The sequence below is a fragment of the Pleurodeles waltl genome, chromosome 3_1, assembly GCF_031143425.1.
Source record: "Pleurodeles waltl isolate 20211129_DDA chromosome 3_1, aPleWal1.hap1.20221129, whole genome shotgun sequence".
Lineage (NCBI taxonomy): Eukaryota > Metazoa > Chordata > Amphibia > Caudata > Salamandridae > Pleurodeles > Pleurodeles waltl.
In genome coordinates this window covers 426,738,361-426,757,075 of record NC_090440.1, presented here as the reverse complement: position 1 = coordinate 426,757,075, position 18,715 = coordinate 426,738,361, and the positions used below count along the sequence as shown (strand labels likewise).

Sequence of the window (18,715 nt, the reverse complement as noted above, 5' to 3'; positions counted from 1 at the left end):
TGATGACCCCACTCCGCCCTGCTTGTTGCAGTACCACATGGCAGAGGTGTTGTCTGTGAAAACCTGCACTAACTTCCTTTTGAGAGAGGAAAGAAATGCTTTCACTGCTAGTCTGAGTGCCAGGAGCTCCAAAAGGTTGACGTGGAGTCAAGATACCTCTGATCTCCACCGTGAACTTCAAGTAATGTCTGTGGGCAGGCGGGGCGGGAATATGAAAGTACGTGTCCTGCAAGTCCAACGCTACGATCCAGTCTCCTCGATCCAGGGCAGATAGAATATGAGCCAGAATGAGCATTTTGAACTTCTCCTTCATGAGAAAGATTAAGGGTCCGAAGGTCTAGGATAGGGCGGAGGCCCTTGTCCTTTTTGGGCATTAGAAAGTAGCAGGAATAACATCCACAACCCACTTCTGGCACAGGGACCCTCTCTATGGCTCTAAGAGCCTTAACTTCCTCTCCTAGAACTTCCAAGTGATCCTCCGTCATCCGATTATAGGATGGTGGCATGGGGGGGTAGTCTCAAAGGTGATGGTGGATCCTGCCTTCGACTGGTGCCTGGTTGGGAAGTGTCAGACTAGGAAGGTTTTGAGGAGGGTATGGGGGCAGACTGTCCAGACCGCTAGCTCCCGGATCCACAAGGACAGTGAAGCCCACGGCCCTGTCCACGCAGAAGCTGGGCAGCATGCATGGCACAGTGTCTGGAGGGGAACAGACGTAGCAACGAAGAGGGTGAAAAGTAGACTGAGGGGGACGAGGAGGTGCAGCAAGGCCCAAAGACCTGGTTGTAGCATGGGAATCCTTCAAGCGCTCAACTATGAAGTCTGCTTTCTCTCCGAAGAGACGGGTGCCACCAAAGGGCATGTCCATAAGATTAGCTTGGACATCCCCCAAAAAGCCACATGTCCTCAAACAAGTGCGGCGCCTCAAGGCCACTGTCAAAGCAACCGCTCTGCCCAGTGAATATGTCATGTCCAGTGCACATCTGATCATGAACTTTGCTGCGTCTCTCCCATCAGCAACTGCTTAAGTACGGCCTGTGCCACCTCGGGGACCTGTGGTAGCACTTGCGCAACCGTATCCCACAGCGTATGGGAAACCCCTCAGGGGTGGGGTGTTGGGTCAGAAAACCTGGGTCACCCGGTGCAGGGCAATGGCAGCAGGCAATTGTACTGTCACAGGAGCCCCTGTGCTGGGTTTGGACCAGGTGTCCAGTAGGACATCTGTAAAGGCTTAATTAAAGGGAAGTGAGGGGATCAGAAGATGAAGTCCCAGTCTGAAGCACCTCTATCAGTAGGTTAGTCCTGACTGCCACCAAAAGCAGCTCAAGGTCTAGGACCGTGGCTGCTCTCTGCACCACATATGAATATGAGGCTCCCTCCTCCGTAGCCAAGGTAGGGGGAGAGAGCATGCCAGTATCTGGGGAGGTATCCAGTCCACTGGCTTCACTGAGGTCCTTACACCAATCCATGGGGTCTTGGAGCACGTATTCTAAAGTGTCCAGTGACTCCCATTTCTCAGGCCTTAGGAATAGGGGGCAAAGCCCCTGCCGGCGCCATAGTCTGCATCGCACGACGCCCATCTGGCTCTGTGTCAGTCAGCTAAGAGGATGAGGTGGGGGCGCCTGAGGGCATGCATGGGGCCGGAAGTTTCGATGTTGGAACCAGGGCTGAGGAAAGTCAAGGTGGTACGACCAGCGCCGGTTCTGATCCAGGAGTGGATCCATGGGCACCCCTCTTAGCTGAGGCTGAGGCCGCCACAGAAGGCTAAGGGGCCCCTTCCGACTCCGTGGGGCCTGAAAGTGCCCCAGCAGAGTTGGACTGCCCAAAAGTGAGGCACGTGGCCTCATATAACTCATATAACTCTTTACTTTGGGCAGGGGTCGCTCTGAGTCCCTGGATTGAAGATGCTCCAGCTCTCTCGTCTTGTCAGCCGACGGATGAGGTTAAGTATAAGAACATTTTGCTTTCTTCAGCTTCTTCTTATGCCTCGACTTACCCAAACATCCCGAGGACTTGGAGTGGGACGAGGGGGTGGGGGGAGGTGTGGGAAAGTACTCTCTTTTAGGCATGTTACCCCTATTTTCTGCCTCATGTCAGTGTGTTTGTCTGTGTCTCCAGAGTCCTGTTAACCAGGACCCCAGTGCTTATGCTCTCTCTCCTCTCAAATTTGTCACTACATACTGGTAACTACCCAGTATTTCACCCCAAATCGGCATACTGGTTACCCCTTATAAGTCCCTAGTATATAGTACTTCAGTACCCAGGGCATTGGGGTTCCAGGGGATCCATATGGGTTGCAGCATTACTTTTGCCACCCATAGGGAGCCTGTGCAAAGGCTTCTGCAGGACTGCCATTGCAGCCTGCGCGAAATGGTGCATGCACCATTTAACATCCATTTACACTGCACCAGGTCACTTATAAGTCACCTATAGGTCAGGCCTTTCAACCCTGAAGGCTGAGTGCAAAGTACCTATGTGTGAGGGCACCCCTGCACTAGCAGAGGTGCCCCCAAGTCGTCCAGGACCATTTTCCCAGACTTCGTGAGTGCGGGAACGCCATGTTACGCGTGTACTGGACATAGGTCAATACCTATGTCCAGCTTCACAATGGTAACTCCGAATATGGCCATGTAAGGTGTCTAACATCTGGGATTGTACACCAATACTGATTTGAGTATTGGTTTTACAATTTCATGCACTCTGGGGGCTCCAAAGTGGACCCCCAGTACTGCCATACCAGCCTTCTGGGGTTTTCCAGGCAGCCCAAGCTGCTGCCACCTCACAGACAGGTTTCTGCTCTCCTGTTGCTTGAGCAGCTCAAGCCCAGGAAGGCAGAACAAATTACTTCCTTTGGGAGAGGGGTGTTACACCCTCTCCCTTTGGAAATGGGTGTTACAGGCATGAAAGGGCCTCTGGAAATGCTTTGAAGGGCACATAATCCAATCTACATCGGTTCAGGGACCCCTAGTCCCTGCTCTAGCACGAAACTGGACAAAGGAAAGGGGAGTGACCACTACCTTATACATCACCACCCCAGGGGTGGTGCCCAGAGCTTCTCTAGAGTGTCCCTGGGTTTTGCCATCTTGGATTCCAAGGTGGTGGGGCACTCTGGGAGCATCTGAGGGGCCAGGGCCAGCAGGTGACGTCAGAGACCTCCCCTGATAGGTGCTTACCTGTGTATCTGACCAATCCCCCTTTTTAGGGCTATTTAAGGTCTCTCCTCTGGGTGTTTCCTCGGATTCGGATTGCAAGACTCCAGCAGGAATCCTCTGCATCCTTTACTTCATCTTCTACTGAGGGAACCGCAGCTGAACCCTCCAGGAAATCTACAAAGTGCAACAAAAAAGCAAAGACCACTGCCGCAACATTGTATCTTCAGCTCCTGCCAGCAACTACAACTGTTTCCAGGTCGTGCATCCGAGGACTTCCTGTCTTCAGCCTGCACCATAAGTACCAAAGGAATCTCACGTGGAGTGACGGAGTCACTTCCCTGCTTAAGCCGGCACTCGTCTGCAGCGACGACCGGTAGCGTGGGTCCCCTCTCCCGACTATGAGCGTGGATTCAGCAACACAAATGGTGGACTAAAGTGACCTGAAAGTCCCAAGGTCCAGCTGTCCAACATTGGTGGAGGTAAGAGCTTGCCTGCCCACGCAAGACAGTACCCCCGTGCACCGCGTGACTTTCGGTTGCCAATGCTTGTGCGTGACCATCCAAGAAGTTCTTTGTGCACAGCACAGCTTAGGCACCCAGCACTCCATCCTGCGACGCACAGCTTCCTGGGTGGTTATCCGAGGACGTGGGATCCCTTTGTGTCGTGCTGCGTGGGCCTCCATTTGCACCTTTTTTGTCCCTGTGCTGTGGGACTCCTGTGCGTGTTGCCTGATCTTCTGAGGGCTCTCTGAGTTGCTGAGAGCCCCCTCTGACTCCCTCTCCTGGGTGGAAGCCACTAGGTCCCTTCTGGTCCCGGGCAGCTCCATTTTCCGCTAACCGCGAGCTTTGCGTATGTCAAGGCTTGTTGGAGGAATCGAACGACGCAAACCAGACTGCAATCATCCATCCGGCGTGGGACATATTCTGCACCAACCAGGAACATGCACCTGTCTTCTTGGGTGCATAACTGACTGTCTTCTCACAAGTGTTTCTTCTTTTGCATCTTCATCAGGGTTAGCAGGGGCTCCTGTTCTCCCTGGACTCTTCAGTACTTCTTGGACTTGGTCCCCTTCTTCCACAGGTCTCCAGGTCCAGGAATCCATCGTTGGTGTCTTGCACTCTCTTCTGGTTCTTGCATAATCTTGTATCATGAATTCTTGTGTGTTCTAGGAAACTTACTGTGATTTACTCCTGTTTTCCTGGGCTCTGGGGTGGGTTCTATTACTTACCTTTGGTGTTTTCTTACACTCCCAGCACCCCTGGCTAAAATACTAAAATGTCCACTATTTTAGTATATGGTTTGTGTCCTCCCTAGGCCCATTGCAACCTATTGTGATTTTCACTATTTGCACTGTTTTCACAGCTATTTCTGCATTCTAGTGTATATACCGTGTATATTAATTACCTCCTAAGGGAGTATAGTTTCTAAGGTATTTTTGGCATTGTGTCACTAAAAATAAAGTACCTTTATTTTTGTAACACTGAGTATTTTCTTACGTGTGTGTGAGTACCGTGTGACTACAGTGGTATTGCAAGAACTTTGCATGTCTCCTAGATAAGCCTTGGCTTCTCAGCTACCCCTAGACAGCCTGGCCTCTGGACACTGACTACATTTCACTAATAAGGGATAACTGGACCTGTATAAGGTGTAAGTACCTTTGGTACCCACTACAAATGAGGCCACCCTCCTACAGAGGGGTAGTGCTGCGACCGATCAGGAGACCTTCCTGACGACCAAGATTGGTACTTAGGTGGAGCTGAGCGCTGGGGTGCCATCAAATTTAGGGACCGCTCCCTCAAAGCCTTCGAATGCATAGCTCAGCACTCCGAGCATGACTTTGGTTCATGGTCGCACTCCAGACACCAAAGGCACACGAGGTGCGGATCAGTCACGGACATCACCTGATGGCAGGATCCGCAGGGCTTGAACCCATTCTTACACAAAGACATCCCTCGACCAAGAGTAGAAATACTCAAAAAAGCTTCAACAAAATTCTAAAAAAGAGCAGTCAAAAAGTGACTGAGGGGTAGCTCCTTCTTGAGATCAGTGCTGGCAGATGTGGAAAGAAAAGAACTGATGTCAGCGCACCGGGGGTTGGGGGTCCTATACCTATATAGGACCCCCAACTTCATATCTAGTGCAGACGACAGACACAAAGCCGATCTAGGACACCTAACGGTGCTCAGGAGTACTGCTTGAGAAAAATCTCTGGATACAAACTGACGCCTGGGTAAATTCTGAGGTAAGGAATCTGCAGCTAGATGTCTCTATTATCCCCGCAATGCACCTGGTGACATCCTTAAAAGTTCAGGTGAAGCTGGTCAGTTAGGCTTGTTTTGATGCAGGTGACTTCTTAAAGCTCTTTTGTACCTGTTGCTTTCAGGGAGTCCACTCCTTAATCCTTTTGAAGCCAGGCAAAGTCCTCTTTTGTGAAGCCAAGAGTGTTGCAGCAGATGCAGGCCTTATGAGTGCAGTCCTCTTGGGGTGCTGAGCAGCTCTCCCATATTTATTCCAGTTTCTGGTATGACGGAGGTGGGGCACCCCTTGATCAATGGAGTGCAGGGTGCCACCCTCTGTGATGAAAACCTACTTAGAAGTGTGATATATTTTTAGCACTTCTCAACAAAAATCCAAATAGAGAAAATCTCTCCTGGAGGTTCAGGTCTCGCTAACACAACCCACAGGCCTGGCTAACGTTCCCAACACTCCCTTTACAGCCCCTCCCCCAGCCTGATTAGATAGGCTCCCATCTGCCTGAGGCTGCAGGAAATGGGGGTGGGCCTGTGTCCTGCACTATCTGTCTTTCTTCCTTTGAAGACTAGTTTGGCTACCCAGCACCCTTCCTGTCCTGGCATCTGCAGTGTAGGAAACTGGCCCCTGGTTGCAGTACCCCCCACTTTTGCCTGATGTTTGATGCTAACTTGACTGAGTGTGTGCTGGGATCCTGCTAACAAGGCCCCAGCACCAGTGTTCTTTCCACAAACCGTACCATTGCTTACACAATTGGCACACCTTTGAGACACATTTAAGTCCCTTGTGAAAGGTACCAGTGGTACCAAGGGCCCTATGGCCAGGGAAGGTCTCTAAGGGCTGCAGTACGTATTGTGCCACCCTAAGGGTCCCCTCACCGTACACACGCACGTTGTCATTGCAGATTGGCAGATTGTGTGTGTTGGTGGGGAGAAAAAGGTAAATTTGGCATGGGATCTCTCTCTGGGTGCCATGCCCACAAACCACTGCCTGTGGCATAGGTAAGTCACCCCTAAAGCAGGCCTTACCAGCCCTATGGCAGGGTGCACTATACCACAGGTGAGGACATAGCTGCATTAGAAATATGCCCCTACAGTGTCTAAGTCCATTCTTAGAGATTGTAAGTGCAATGTGGCCATATTGAGTACATGGGGTGGGAGTTTGTCATTATGAACTCCACAGCTCCATGATGGCTTCACTGAAGACTGGGAAGTTTGGTATCAAACAAAATTGGCAGTTTTTCCCTCACCAGGACACACAAAACATATTTTATAATGACCCTGCTTTTATTTACAAGGCACCCTAACCTAGGGCAGACGTTATGGGTGACGTATATGTAATTAAAAGGTAGTTTTAGATTTTGGAAGTACTTTTAATTCCAAAGTCGAATTTGGACATAGTTTTTGTTTAAACCAGACTGCAAGGCAGGGCTGGCTCTTTCCTGTGTGTACATCACTGATTGACCTGTGAGGTATTTGCAACTGCCTTACACCCTCCTGGATAAGCCTTAGCTGCTCTCCACTGCTTCCCTCTGAGAGCTCTGGTTATCTGGAACCTCTTACACTATCACTAAGGGTTGCCTGGACTCAGTACAGGGTGCCTCAACTATACGCGTACACCATATATTGAGCCATTCTCCTAAAGTTAGGATCAAAATAAATTCCCACTATGAATTTACAAATTAAAATTCCACTATGACATCACAAATGGCTTGCAACGGAGTATGTGTTAAACCTTTAATAAACTGCATCACAATATGTGATTTGAAAAAGGATGGTTGATCCACTAAATGCAGAAAGGCTGATAAATACCCTTTCATAGTGCCCATTGCAAGGTCTTGCTGGGAGAAGGACAAAGCAAATTAATTATCCAATGGCTTGGCTTACAAAGGGTCTGCCATGTGGACTTCACAAAGGTCATAAATTAGTCCAAGAATACAGAATAAATAGATTTTGCACAAGGGCATCTGGCAGCAAGGCTGATGGCCACATTTGTAGCTGGCAAAAGTCAATGCCATCAACTGCCACCACTCAATCCCGTTGCATGGAGGTGTAGGTTGCGCAGGTTTAGGTGGGGAACTATTCACTGCTGCTTCAACAGATGTTCCTTCTTAAGCAGCAGCTTAACTGGAGGGCAAACATACATGCTGTAATGTCCTGGGGACCACACTCTTGGAGCAATGCAGAGCCATAGACCATGACCCGGTTGTTCCTGCCTTTCCTAGAATTCCAGGCAAGAAGGCATTTAGGAGTCCTGTGTCCCACTCCAGTCAAATCTCCTAATGGGGACCATTTCAGAAACTCAAAAGTATGAAAATTCGGACAGTGGATGTTCTTGATCGTGGCAAAAAGATCTAGCCAGCATTATGCCAATGGTAGAAGATCTCCTGTGTCAGGTAGCACAGGCTGAGTTTGTCTGTCATGGCAGTCAATGATCCCACCAGGTGGTCACAATCGGGGAGATGCCCTGATGTTTCAGCCATCTCCAAAGATGTAGAAACCTCCTGGCACAGGGCCCGATCCTCAATGCTTTCTGCAGTACCACATGGCGTTGGTGTAGTCCGTGAGAACCTGTATCAGCCTTCCCTTGATGGATGGTAGGAAGGCCTTCAATGCAAGGTTACTGACCAGCAAATCCAAAATATTAATATGGAGTTGGGTTTTCACTGGACAGCAGACCTCCGTCTGTCACCACCATCAGTTCTGGGTAGTGAAAAGATTTTTCCTCTGAAACATGGATGACAGCTTCCTTAGTGCTGGGCTCACTTGAACTTCGGATTCCATTGCAGAGCTCACATAAGCAACCTAGCGAAGTAAAACTGTGCCCACTGAAGAGCATGGACTTCACCAAAACCTATGTGAGCCACATCCACACATGGTGTAAGTGGGCCACACCTGTGGTCATAGCCCAGCTAGAGTAACAGCTTAGCAAAATTAAGGCTATAGTACATAAGGGTGCAAATGCAACCGTGCATGTGCTCGGTAAAGCTTTGTATTGTTACAAAACCCACTTCTCAATGTACCATGTCAGAAGGCAGTTGGCATTGGTAGCTCTGCGTGTTATAATACCTGAGAAAAGCCTTTCTCTTCCCCAGTGTCTTCAGTCTCTGTTGGGAGGCACTGTTGGTAAAGTGCTGGACTTAACCTTGGCAAATGATACCTGAACAACCAAACTTCCTCAAGATGGAGAGACAGAAAGGAAGACTCAGTTGAAAGGCATAAGTTTAAGCTTCATGGGGGCTTAAACAGACACAGGCGGTTTATCCCACAACTCTTTAAGCATGCTCATCAACGCCATATACTTCCAGTGCACACAATGCAGGACACGTCACCCTCTGCCTTCAAGAACGACCTTAAAGAGCAATTTCTTAGATACCGTACTTAATTCTGCATCCATTTTATGATTCCGACCATGTAAAATGTCTCCTTCAATACTGTACGCCTAAACTATTATACTGTTTACATCACTGACAATGTGAATTTCCTTATTTCTATCTAAATGATGCATCACTGTACCCTGTATAAAACAGTCTGTCACTTTGTACCCAGTAACCCGGCACAGTATGTCGATATATAGACAGCTGAACAGACTAATTTCCAAATCTTCAAACTTTGAACATAATTTATTTGGCTCATTATGACACTTTCAATATGCATGTAGGCACAAACAAAGGGACAAGAACACCTGTCTCTGCCTGCATGGAACATCCTTCCAAGTGTAAGACAAATGGCAAGTAAAGTAGAAAGAGATTTACAAAACTTGCTTGTAGTCATCAGTACCAAATTTGACTGACCCTTCACTCAAAAGTTAAAATCAACTTATATGTCTGGACACAGACTCTCAGAATGCCCCTTTTTTCTACTAGCTGCTAGATGCTACTCTTTATGTTCTGCCTGTCTCAAGTGTCACCAGACAACTTTTGACACTTAGGAACCAGGGTTCTCGGACAGGCTCCTCAGAATATAAAGTACTTTAATAAAATTGCAGTATGATGAGCAAAACTGTGTGTTCAAATTACCGTGGCAAAAGAGGCTGCTTCTTCCTTAGTCTTCCTTTTCTTTTCTCCTCCAAAGCTCATACTTTCATTCTGGATATTCTAAAAGCAATAGAGAGCATAGTTTTAGAAAGTGCTGAAAAATAAATCCAATTCATCAAAGAATGTCAGCATCTTAATGGTTCATTTTGGATGGATGAAAACAACTTATTTACATTTACTAATGTTTTTTCTGGTGGATATTCTATCTACTCACAGATTTTTCACCTTTAGAAAATTCCTCTGGTGCGAAACTGGATCCTGAATTTCACAGCAGTGGCTCCACACACCGCTAAGTGGTGCCATGCTACTCATGTTGGCTTTGTTAGGCCTGAGAAGTGACAGAGCAGAGCTGTATATATGTCCCACCCCTAAATGCGACATCAGTTTCTTTCTTGACTATTTCTGGGCCCACGGACGGGAACACAAAAAATTGAAGATTCCGGTGTGCAGATGTATAAATTGCTGACTTTTTAGATGGCAAAAAGAAATGACTCCACAGAATGGGGAGGTAAGAAGGCAGTAAGGAATTTGCGATTTGATAGACTATCAGTCAGAAAGAGCGCTATTGAAGGTCAGTATATTGTTATTCTGATGGATACTTGAAACCCCAGATTCTTCACCTTTGGAATACATACTAAAGCAGTACCTCCCAAGGTGAAGGTCTGTGGAGTGGGCTCTGACCAAAAAGTCCTACAGGACCGAACAGATAAAATGCCCTTCCCACCCAACTTGGCTATCAAGTCAGTAGTGCATTGTGAACATGTGTACTGATGCACAAGTCACAGCCTGAAGGATATCAAGCACAGGAACAGGCCCTCTGTGTGCCAGTGCAGTTGAGGCAGCATTGGCCCTGGTAGAATGGACCTTTAGTCTTTCCGCAAGCTGGGGATCATGAATTGCACAACATGAAAAAGGAGTCACAACTTTTGTCAAGAAGACTGCCCTGGTCCACATCATCAGTTTGTCCAGACAAATAGTAAGGAATGGCAGTTATATATATATATATATATATATATATATATATAGCACCTGTAGTTCACCCTCGAGATGAGCCAAAGTGATCACAATGAGGAAGACAGTCTAAGTTCCGAAGATGCAAGGAGCAGCTGTACATCTCCTTGAAAGGAATACACAGGAGAAACTTCAAGACCAAGTTAATGTCCCACTGTGGCATCACAAATCCAATGGGAGGGAGCAGGTAGAACCTTTACGAAGCTGCATCACAACAGGTGATGTAAACAAGGATGGTTAGTACGGCAAACACAAAAAGGGCAGACAAATGAACTAATAGTGCCCACTGCAATGCCTTGCTGGGCCAACAACAAAACAAGCAATGAAACATTCAACAAATTGGCTTGTAAAGAGTCTGTTTTGCAGACTCACACCAAGGGACAAATTTGTTCCACCACCTGGTGTAAATAGGCTTCTTAGACAGATACCTGGCAGCAAAGATGACATCCACAAACTCAGGTGGTAGACTGAATGCAGTTAATTGCTGCCACTCAATCTTCATGCATTGAGGTGTAGATTGGACAGGTTCAGGTGCAGAACCCTGACCTGCTGACAGTGGCTCTTCCCTGAGTGGCAACGTGGCTGGAGGACAGATACTCATGTCTAGAAGTCTCAGGTACTGCACTCTCCTGGCCTAATCCGGAACCATTTGAATGATTTGAATCTGGTAAATCCTGATCTACAGAATTTGGGACAGGAGACTCAAGGCTGGATGGCGTACAGCAGTCCTGTGTTCCACTCCAGCAGGAATGCACCTTCAACCAATAGTTTCTGTGGGAACTCCAACGCACAAAATCTTTGACACTGTGGGTTCTGGATGATTCCTCCCATGTTTGGAAGGTAAATTGTGCCACCTCAGGAGGCAGGTGCCATTTGTGATCTGCCAGATGCTGCGGGTTGAGCTAGTATGCCCTGATGCTCAAAGATCTTGCTAGGTGGTTCATGATCAGGAATATGCCCTGATGCTCCCGTCAACTCCAGCGGTGCAAAACCTCATGAAACCCCACTCCACCCTGATTGTTGTGATGCCACATGAATGCTGGGCTGTCCATGAAAATCTGTAACACCTCCCCTTGATGAACATCAGGAAGGCTTTCAGCACCAGATGAAAGGCCTGCAGCTCCAACAGGTTGATGTACAGCCCGGTTTCTGCCAGAGACCACATAGTGCCTCCCCCAGACAACCTTTCCAGCCTAGCAGTGAGGCATCCAGTATCACCATCAGCCTGGGTGGGGAAGGGAGCAAGGTCTACTGCTGGTCTAATTGAGAGTGAGCAGCTACCACTGCAGTTCTTGTGCAGTAACCTCAGAAAACCTGGATATCATCTGATAGGTTGTCTTGAATCTGGGTCCACTGAGATTTCAGATTCCACTGCAGAGCCCGCATACAGCAGGATGCTGGAGGCTAACAGGCTAAGACGTCTCTCATGGAGATCCTGGACCAAAGTTAAAACACTGCAATCATAGCCCACATATCCTGGACTTGTTGCAACAGGGTGAGGGCCCTGAACTGCAACACAGCTCCTATAAAAGGTCATGCGAAGGAATCAGGTGCAACTTCAGTTTGTTGATCGTGAATCCCAACAATCTGAGGAGGTTCACCATCATCTGTCGGTGGTCTACGACTGACTGTGGAAAGCTCGCCTTCTTCAACCAGTCATCAAGGGAGGGGAATACTGGTATCCCTAACCTCCGAAAATGGGTGGAGATCACCACCATCACTTTTATGAACACTTGAGAGGTAGTGGTGAGGACAAAGCAGAGCACAGTAAACTGAAAATGCTCCTGTGTTACCTTAAACAGCAGGTAACATCTGTGGGACCATAGGACGGGCATATGAAGATACTAGTCATGTAAGTCAAAGGCCACCACATAGATGAACAAATTGAAAGCAGATAGAACCTGTGCCAGTGTAAGCATTCTGAATGTGTCCTTCCATAGGAACGCATGCAGAGGGTGATAATCTATGGTGGGCTGAAGCCCCAAAATCTTTCTTAGACACAAGAAAATAGCGAGATTAACAAGCTATCCCTATTTCTGAGTTCGTAACGTTCTTGATGGATCATTTGAAGAGTAAAGCTTGTTACCTTTTGCATTAGAATGTGCAGAAACTCCACAAAGGGCCAGTCTGTGGGGGGGAAAGGGAGCCGTGTTCAGATAGGAATAAACAGTAGGGCTTAGCCTTGCTAAACGATTTGGAAGACCCACCTGTTTGAAATGATGGATCACCACCATGGGAGGAAGTACTGGATTCTGCTTTCTACTGGGTGGTTGTGTAATGCTAAAGGCAAGCTAAAGTGGCTTGGAGGTTGTGGCAGAAGGGACCGAGGCCTGGCAGGACTGGTGCCACAGATAATCTGCAAGCTGCCTGCCAAATCCAAGTCCTTAGCCACAAAAGCGCTGCAGTGACTGCAAAGGGGACTCAAGAGACTGATGTTGCCAGTATACCAAACCTCAGGAGTAGCCTCAGAATTTCCTTAACTGATGAGGAAATTGTAGGAAGCTGGCTATCCGTACAGTGACCTAATGTATGGGGACACTATGCAGACAGTCAAGGGCGACCCTTATTGGTTTACAGGAGTAAACATGACAATCCCAAAAGCTCTCTCTTTTGAAGTAGTGTGTGTGAGCAGTTATGCTTATCAGAGGGTCCTGCTAAGCATTTGTTGAACGTGCAGCATCAATAAATGAGACGCACCCTCAAGAAGAAATTCAAGGCTAATTGGTTAGGAAAATAGTTACTTTCTTATTTTATGTAAACACCAGAACATTTGTAGAAAAATAAATACTGTAGCTCTTGGGACGATTTGCAAGTAACTAACAATTATGTAGATAAATGAGGTTTTTATGCAGCACGGGTTCAGGAGTATTGTGTCTGCACCGGAGTCCTTACACTCAGTTCTTGGGGGTTCCATGTAGGTAGGAGGGTGCTGGGAATGCAAAGTTATGGGCCAGACCAGCAGTTCAAGTTTGCCTGCCCAGGAGAGTCCATATGCAGAGGTGTTGGTCCTGTGGGGTTCCTGTGCACTGACCACTTGGCGACAAGGGGACCACCCGGAAAGAGATTGCAAGGGGGGGGACATGTGGACAAGTCCGGGAGATCCCAACGGGGAGCCAGGCTGGGGGGCGTCTGGAGAGCAGGGGGACACTGTTGGAAGCCGTGGACCTCGACCGGGGCGCTCGGGTGCAGAGGATTCTTAGCAGTGGTGCTTCTGTGTCAAGGCGCACACAGTTCTTTGGGTGACCTGTAGAAGGAAAGACAGAACAAGGCAATTGGACGACTGGAAAGGCTGTTCTCTGCGATGTTGATGTTTCTCGCCGACAGGTCTTTGGCTCTGCTGTTGGAGTCTGGGATGGGCTTCAACAAGCCTTGGTTGGAGCAAGGGATTTAGTAACCAAGGTGTTGATGCAGCGCCGGTGGGTCTTTGGGTCTTCTCACTTGGTGGGGAGACAGGACTGACTTCTTAGAGCACAGGGGCTTTCTCCTGGATGGCTGCTGTGGTGGTTGACCCAATAGTCAGCAGGCCAGTGAACTGGACCTTGCGGTTGGTGCCTGCATGAAGCAGGGAAGTGGCTACTCTACTCCAAGGGAGATACTGACGGGCTGGAGAAGTGCTGGAGAGCCCAGGAGGCTTTTGGAGTCCCCACAGCTGCAGGGCGAGTTGTGATGTTGCGATTGTCGGCATGGCAACAGGTAGCAGGCAGGGTTTTGTGCCAAATGTTTACCAGGCATCCACAGTTTCGCTTTCCTGGCTCTTCTATGTCCTCTTATTCTTGCTGTCAGGCTAATCTGGCTTCTGGTGTCAGGGAGCCGCCAAAATACTGAATTTGGGGGCGTTTTAGGGGACTGTAGGGTAGTAGCCAATGGGTCACTTACCCCTGGGGGTGCATAGACCCCAATATGACCTCTTCCTGTGGGAAGTGGGCATGTCCCTACCCCAGAAGGCCTAGTTCTGACCAAAATCAAGATGGTGGAACCCTTCTTTGAGTGTACACCTCGGGTAGCCCACCTTAGGGGTGTGGTTAGCCCAGGGGTGGTACAAGCCTGACTAGCTAATTTTCCCATCTGTCCTGGTGCCAACTGGGCCTCAGGGCAAGGGGTGGCTACACCCAGGGCTGGGGAACCCAGAGTGTGCATATCAAAGGCAGCAGGGTCTTTGAAGACCCCGACCTTGGTATGCAGATTTGCTGCGGCTAGCAGAGGGAATAAAGGCCTTGCCACACAAATGGAGCAATTATCAGTGATTGACTCAGGTCCTGAGAAGGAAGGGGTGGGGAGGAGAGTCTGCATCAGGTAATTTGCGGTCACACTGCAACCAGTATGGGAAAGCCCAAGCCAACTGAACAAAGGAGGAAGTCCAGACATCTGGAGTCAACACAGGAGGGGCTCCCCCTATAAAGTTTTAGTGAGAAGGTATTTATTGTTGATGTCAGCTAGGGATGGAAAGGAGGCCCAGAGAGGAACTCTTCACAGAGAAAAAATGACACTGCCATTTTGGTTTGTCCCAGATTACTATTGCAAGAGGGTTAGGACAGGAGTGGAGGGATGATTTGGCATCTTATGTTTTGCCAGGGGTGCTTGGCATTTAGCACTTTCAACCCACATTTATATATTTCTGCACAAGGGAGAGATAGTGAGCAAGGCCCCTGGACCTGGAAGGCAACGCCAACAGAACCATGGACAATTTGAAGGGGAAGCCAACTGATCCCCTGATAAGGACTTTTTCTCCAGCTGACCCCCAGGACTAGATGGGTCTCTCCAGGGCCAGTGGGGCTGGCCCCTTAGGACTAGTTGAGGGGGGTGGGAGAGAGGGAATGGGGGTGAGTTCTGGACTCAAATGTCACCCAAGTGCAAGACAGCCAGGAGGCTCTGGCAGGACAGTGCTGGCTGGTAGATGTGGGGCAGGGGCTGTGTAAGATGTCCCCACCAGCGGGAGAGGAGAGCAGAAGACTAGCACAGGGAGGCAAAAACAACTCCCCACAAAATGAGTCTTTTGGAGGCCAGGAATCCTGTTGAAAATGCTGGACCAAGATTGGGAAATTGACACAACGGGACCAGAGTTATGTACCTTTGAAGGTTTGCCAATTTAGGCATGACTCAATCAAAAACAGAGCCCATGTTGCTCCACTGATACTTTCTAAAACAGTCCTGGGTTAAGCCCGGTGCCCGGGGTTCAACGCAAGCCCATTTTACATGGGGAGGAGGCGTATGCTTTGGGGCCCCATCCCCTGGGCCCGATGCAAAGGAAGGTCGAGAGGAGGGATGACACGAGAAGGGAATCTCTGCGAGGCCAGAGTAAGTATGTTTCTTCTGCCAAAAGAACACCAACCCCTGAGGCAGGCACTCCTCGGCAGGCACGTTCCTGCGCCTGGAGCTAAGGCCTGGTTAGGGGCTAGAGGGGCTCGCTCAGCACCAACTTGCTTCTGCGGCTCCCATGGCAGGAGCAGAAAAGGAGCTGCTCCCACCACAGCAGGGGCAAAATGAATAAGGATGGCTCCCGTACAACACAGTAGCTCCAATGTAGAGAGCTGGTAGGGTTGTGGTGGCCTTGGGGCTCCCAACTCAACTCCCAACCTAAAAGCTAGCGTCTGGTGCCCGGGTGGAAGAGGACACCCAAAACTTAAAAAGAGGTACTGAGACTTGAAGCCGCTTTAAGCCAAGACAGTGAGTGAACCCGCTGTTTAAATAAGCACAGATTCTGGGCCTGGAGCACTTTAATAATTACCTTTCACGCCTCATTTTGATATCCTCTTTTCTTCTCTGGTACCTCAGAATGGACAGCAGCACCACCAACCAAAGGTTTGGGGGCTGCAGGAGGGCCTTAACACCACCCCCACTGAATGGAGAAAAATGGGTAACCCTATGTCTCTGGGGATATTAAAAGCATGACCCCCAGAAAGGTTAATGGCATGTTCGAAGCATTCCTGGAGCCGGAGCTTTTGCTCTTCAGCTTGTGAGTGCAGGGACCCCTAATGGCTGGGATAAGTTGTTGCCTAAAGAGTGTGAAAGAAATAACGTAACACATGTTGCCATTGATCTCATTTTCAATGTTTTTTTGATAAGGTTTTATTGACAATGGTTATTGACTCTGCTTATATTATTATTGAATGCATTTAAAAATGTTTCAATTTAAATGATGATTTTTAACATGTGATAACCCTTTGACAAAGCCAATAGACTTGACTAGTATACTGATGTGATGACCCTTTGAAAAAGACAATAGGCTTGCCTTAAATATTGATGTAGTGATCTGTTTTTTGGGGATGACTTTACTTGCACCCTGAAGAACATTTATGAGAGACACAGATCTATGTCTGGTTGTGCAGAAAGAAAGAGACTGATGTCAGTGCACAGAGGGACGCCTATACAGTCTCTGCACGTCCGGGGGGGAAGTGGAATGGCTTCAGTGTGGAGTTGCAAGGAGCCAGCTGATGGAGCAACAAAGTCCTGGTTAAAAGTTGTTGGATACAGTCTGACACCTAGGACATATTAAAAAGGTGAGGCAACTGCAGTTACAAATCTTTCATAAAAAAAGCCAGCAGACCTAAAAGAACACCTCCTTATACTGTGATGTTCTATCTGGTATAGGTAGGGGGTACTGTGATATTGTTATCCAACATATTTACAGTTTAATGAGTAGTATTTAGTGGAGTGTGTGTAATAAATCTACATTTCCTTAAAGAAAAAGCACTGACTGAACAATAATTTGAGTTTTTGTTATTATGTGCCAGTGAAGGAGGACTGCTGCCACGCCCACAAGGGCAGGCCTTGGACTGTGCTCTGCTTTGCTATCCCGAGAGTCTCAAGTGCTACAATGGGGTACATGCTTCCCAGTTAGGAGACAATTGTGGACATAATACGCGCTAAGTACTCACATCCTGCACAACTAATAACCTGAATTCTTACACTGTTGCTTTTGAATGCTTTGAGCCAAGAAGGCCTTAAGTTCTAATGGGACACCCATCCAAGTCCCAGATGATGTGTATATCGGCCCAATAAACAAACCTCACTGACTAACCTCAGTGCTAGGTAGGGGGGAACAAAACATTCAACTCCGTTGTGTAGTTTTGCCCACTCCAAGTTATGCTTGGAGTGCAGAGTTCTAGCAAAACTCTGCCAACTGCCGTGTGGAGAAGTCTTTTCTTGTGAGCGGCTCGCTAACGTGAAGCTGGCAAACAGGAATTTGTGTCTTTTAGCTTGACTTTCAGGTGCTAGACTGCCTATTGGTGAGATTTCTCAACCCGGGTGGTTGCAGCAGATCGCGACCATTCACATTTAGAAAGCTGCCACTCAAGTAGAAAATCTACTTGTGCAGCAGAAAGAAGCAGCACCCTCTGGTGCACTGCGTGGTGCCATTCGCACTGATTTTACACACAGACAAACCTCCTGGTGCTAAAAATCAGTGAACGTAGCGTGAGGTGCCCAAATTACACCTGCTTACAAAACTTTGTGGAATCTTGCTGATGTTTTATGTAACTGCAGAATTCCACAAAATAAAACTCTGCGAGTTCCGACCACTCTTAGTGCTAGGCTCATCGAAGAGAACATTTGTTTCCCGAATGACTCAGTCCTCTTTGACTCCTTGTTCAGGGTTAAGGTTGGGAGGGGCCCTACAAAACAGAATGGGATTCATTTTACTAGTGGCAGCCTGGACCACCATACTCTCAGGGGTAGGATGTTGTGTAAGGAGTCTGGCCGCTAACCTGTTCACCAGTTTGCATGACCGGGGTTTCGACAAAGTGCCCACTAAGGTATCCATAAGGGTTTCATTAACTAGAAGCAAGGGCTCAGGTGAGGTTGGCTTAGATTGCAAAATCTCAGTACAAACATCTGTCTTGACATTAATTGAGGGTAGCTGAAAGTCTAGGACCTCAGCTGCTCATCTAATTACCAAGATAGTGGAAGCACTCTCTTCTGTTGGGGGCTCAAAAGGCAAATTGGACCCTGTATTAGGTGAAGTATCAAGCCCACTGGCCTCCTGGAAGTCCATATAAAGGCTGTCATCATCATAGTAAATAATCTCATTCCCACTGTTCCAAGTGGTGGCAAGCTCTAGTCGGAGACGGAGCCAAGAGGAGAGTAGAGCCTCTTAGAGTGCCCTTATGCTAGTGCTAGTATACAGCTAACCTCCAAACCCCCCAGCAGCGCCTTGGGGCATTCAGTCATGCTAGAGGGAGCTGCAAGACTGTCAAAGATATGCAGCATGACCTCCTTATAGGCCTTGACTTGCTGCAGTATCGTCAATGGCCCAGGGAACTTGGAGTGTTA

At 48.2% G+C, this 18,715-nt stretch overlaps 1 protein-coding gene across 4 annotated transcripts in view; it reads right to left on the bottom strand.

Moving 5' to 3' along the window:
• Positions 1-18,715, bottom strand: part of FANCI (FA complementation group I) — a 714,639-nt gene that overhangs the window by 53,930 nt on the left and 641,994 nt on the right. For all 4 annotated transcript variants that reach the window (XM_069222692.1, XM_069222696.1, XM_069222693.1 and 1 more), the window contains one exon: positions 9,419-9,496. In XM_069222692.1, coding sequence (XP_069078793.1) covers positions 9,419-9,496 — 78 coding nt within the window. The remainder of the gene's footprint in view (positions 1-9,418; positions 9,497-18,715) is intronic.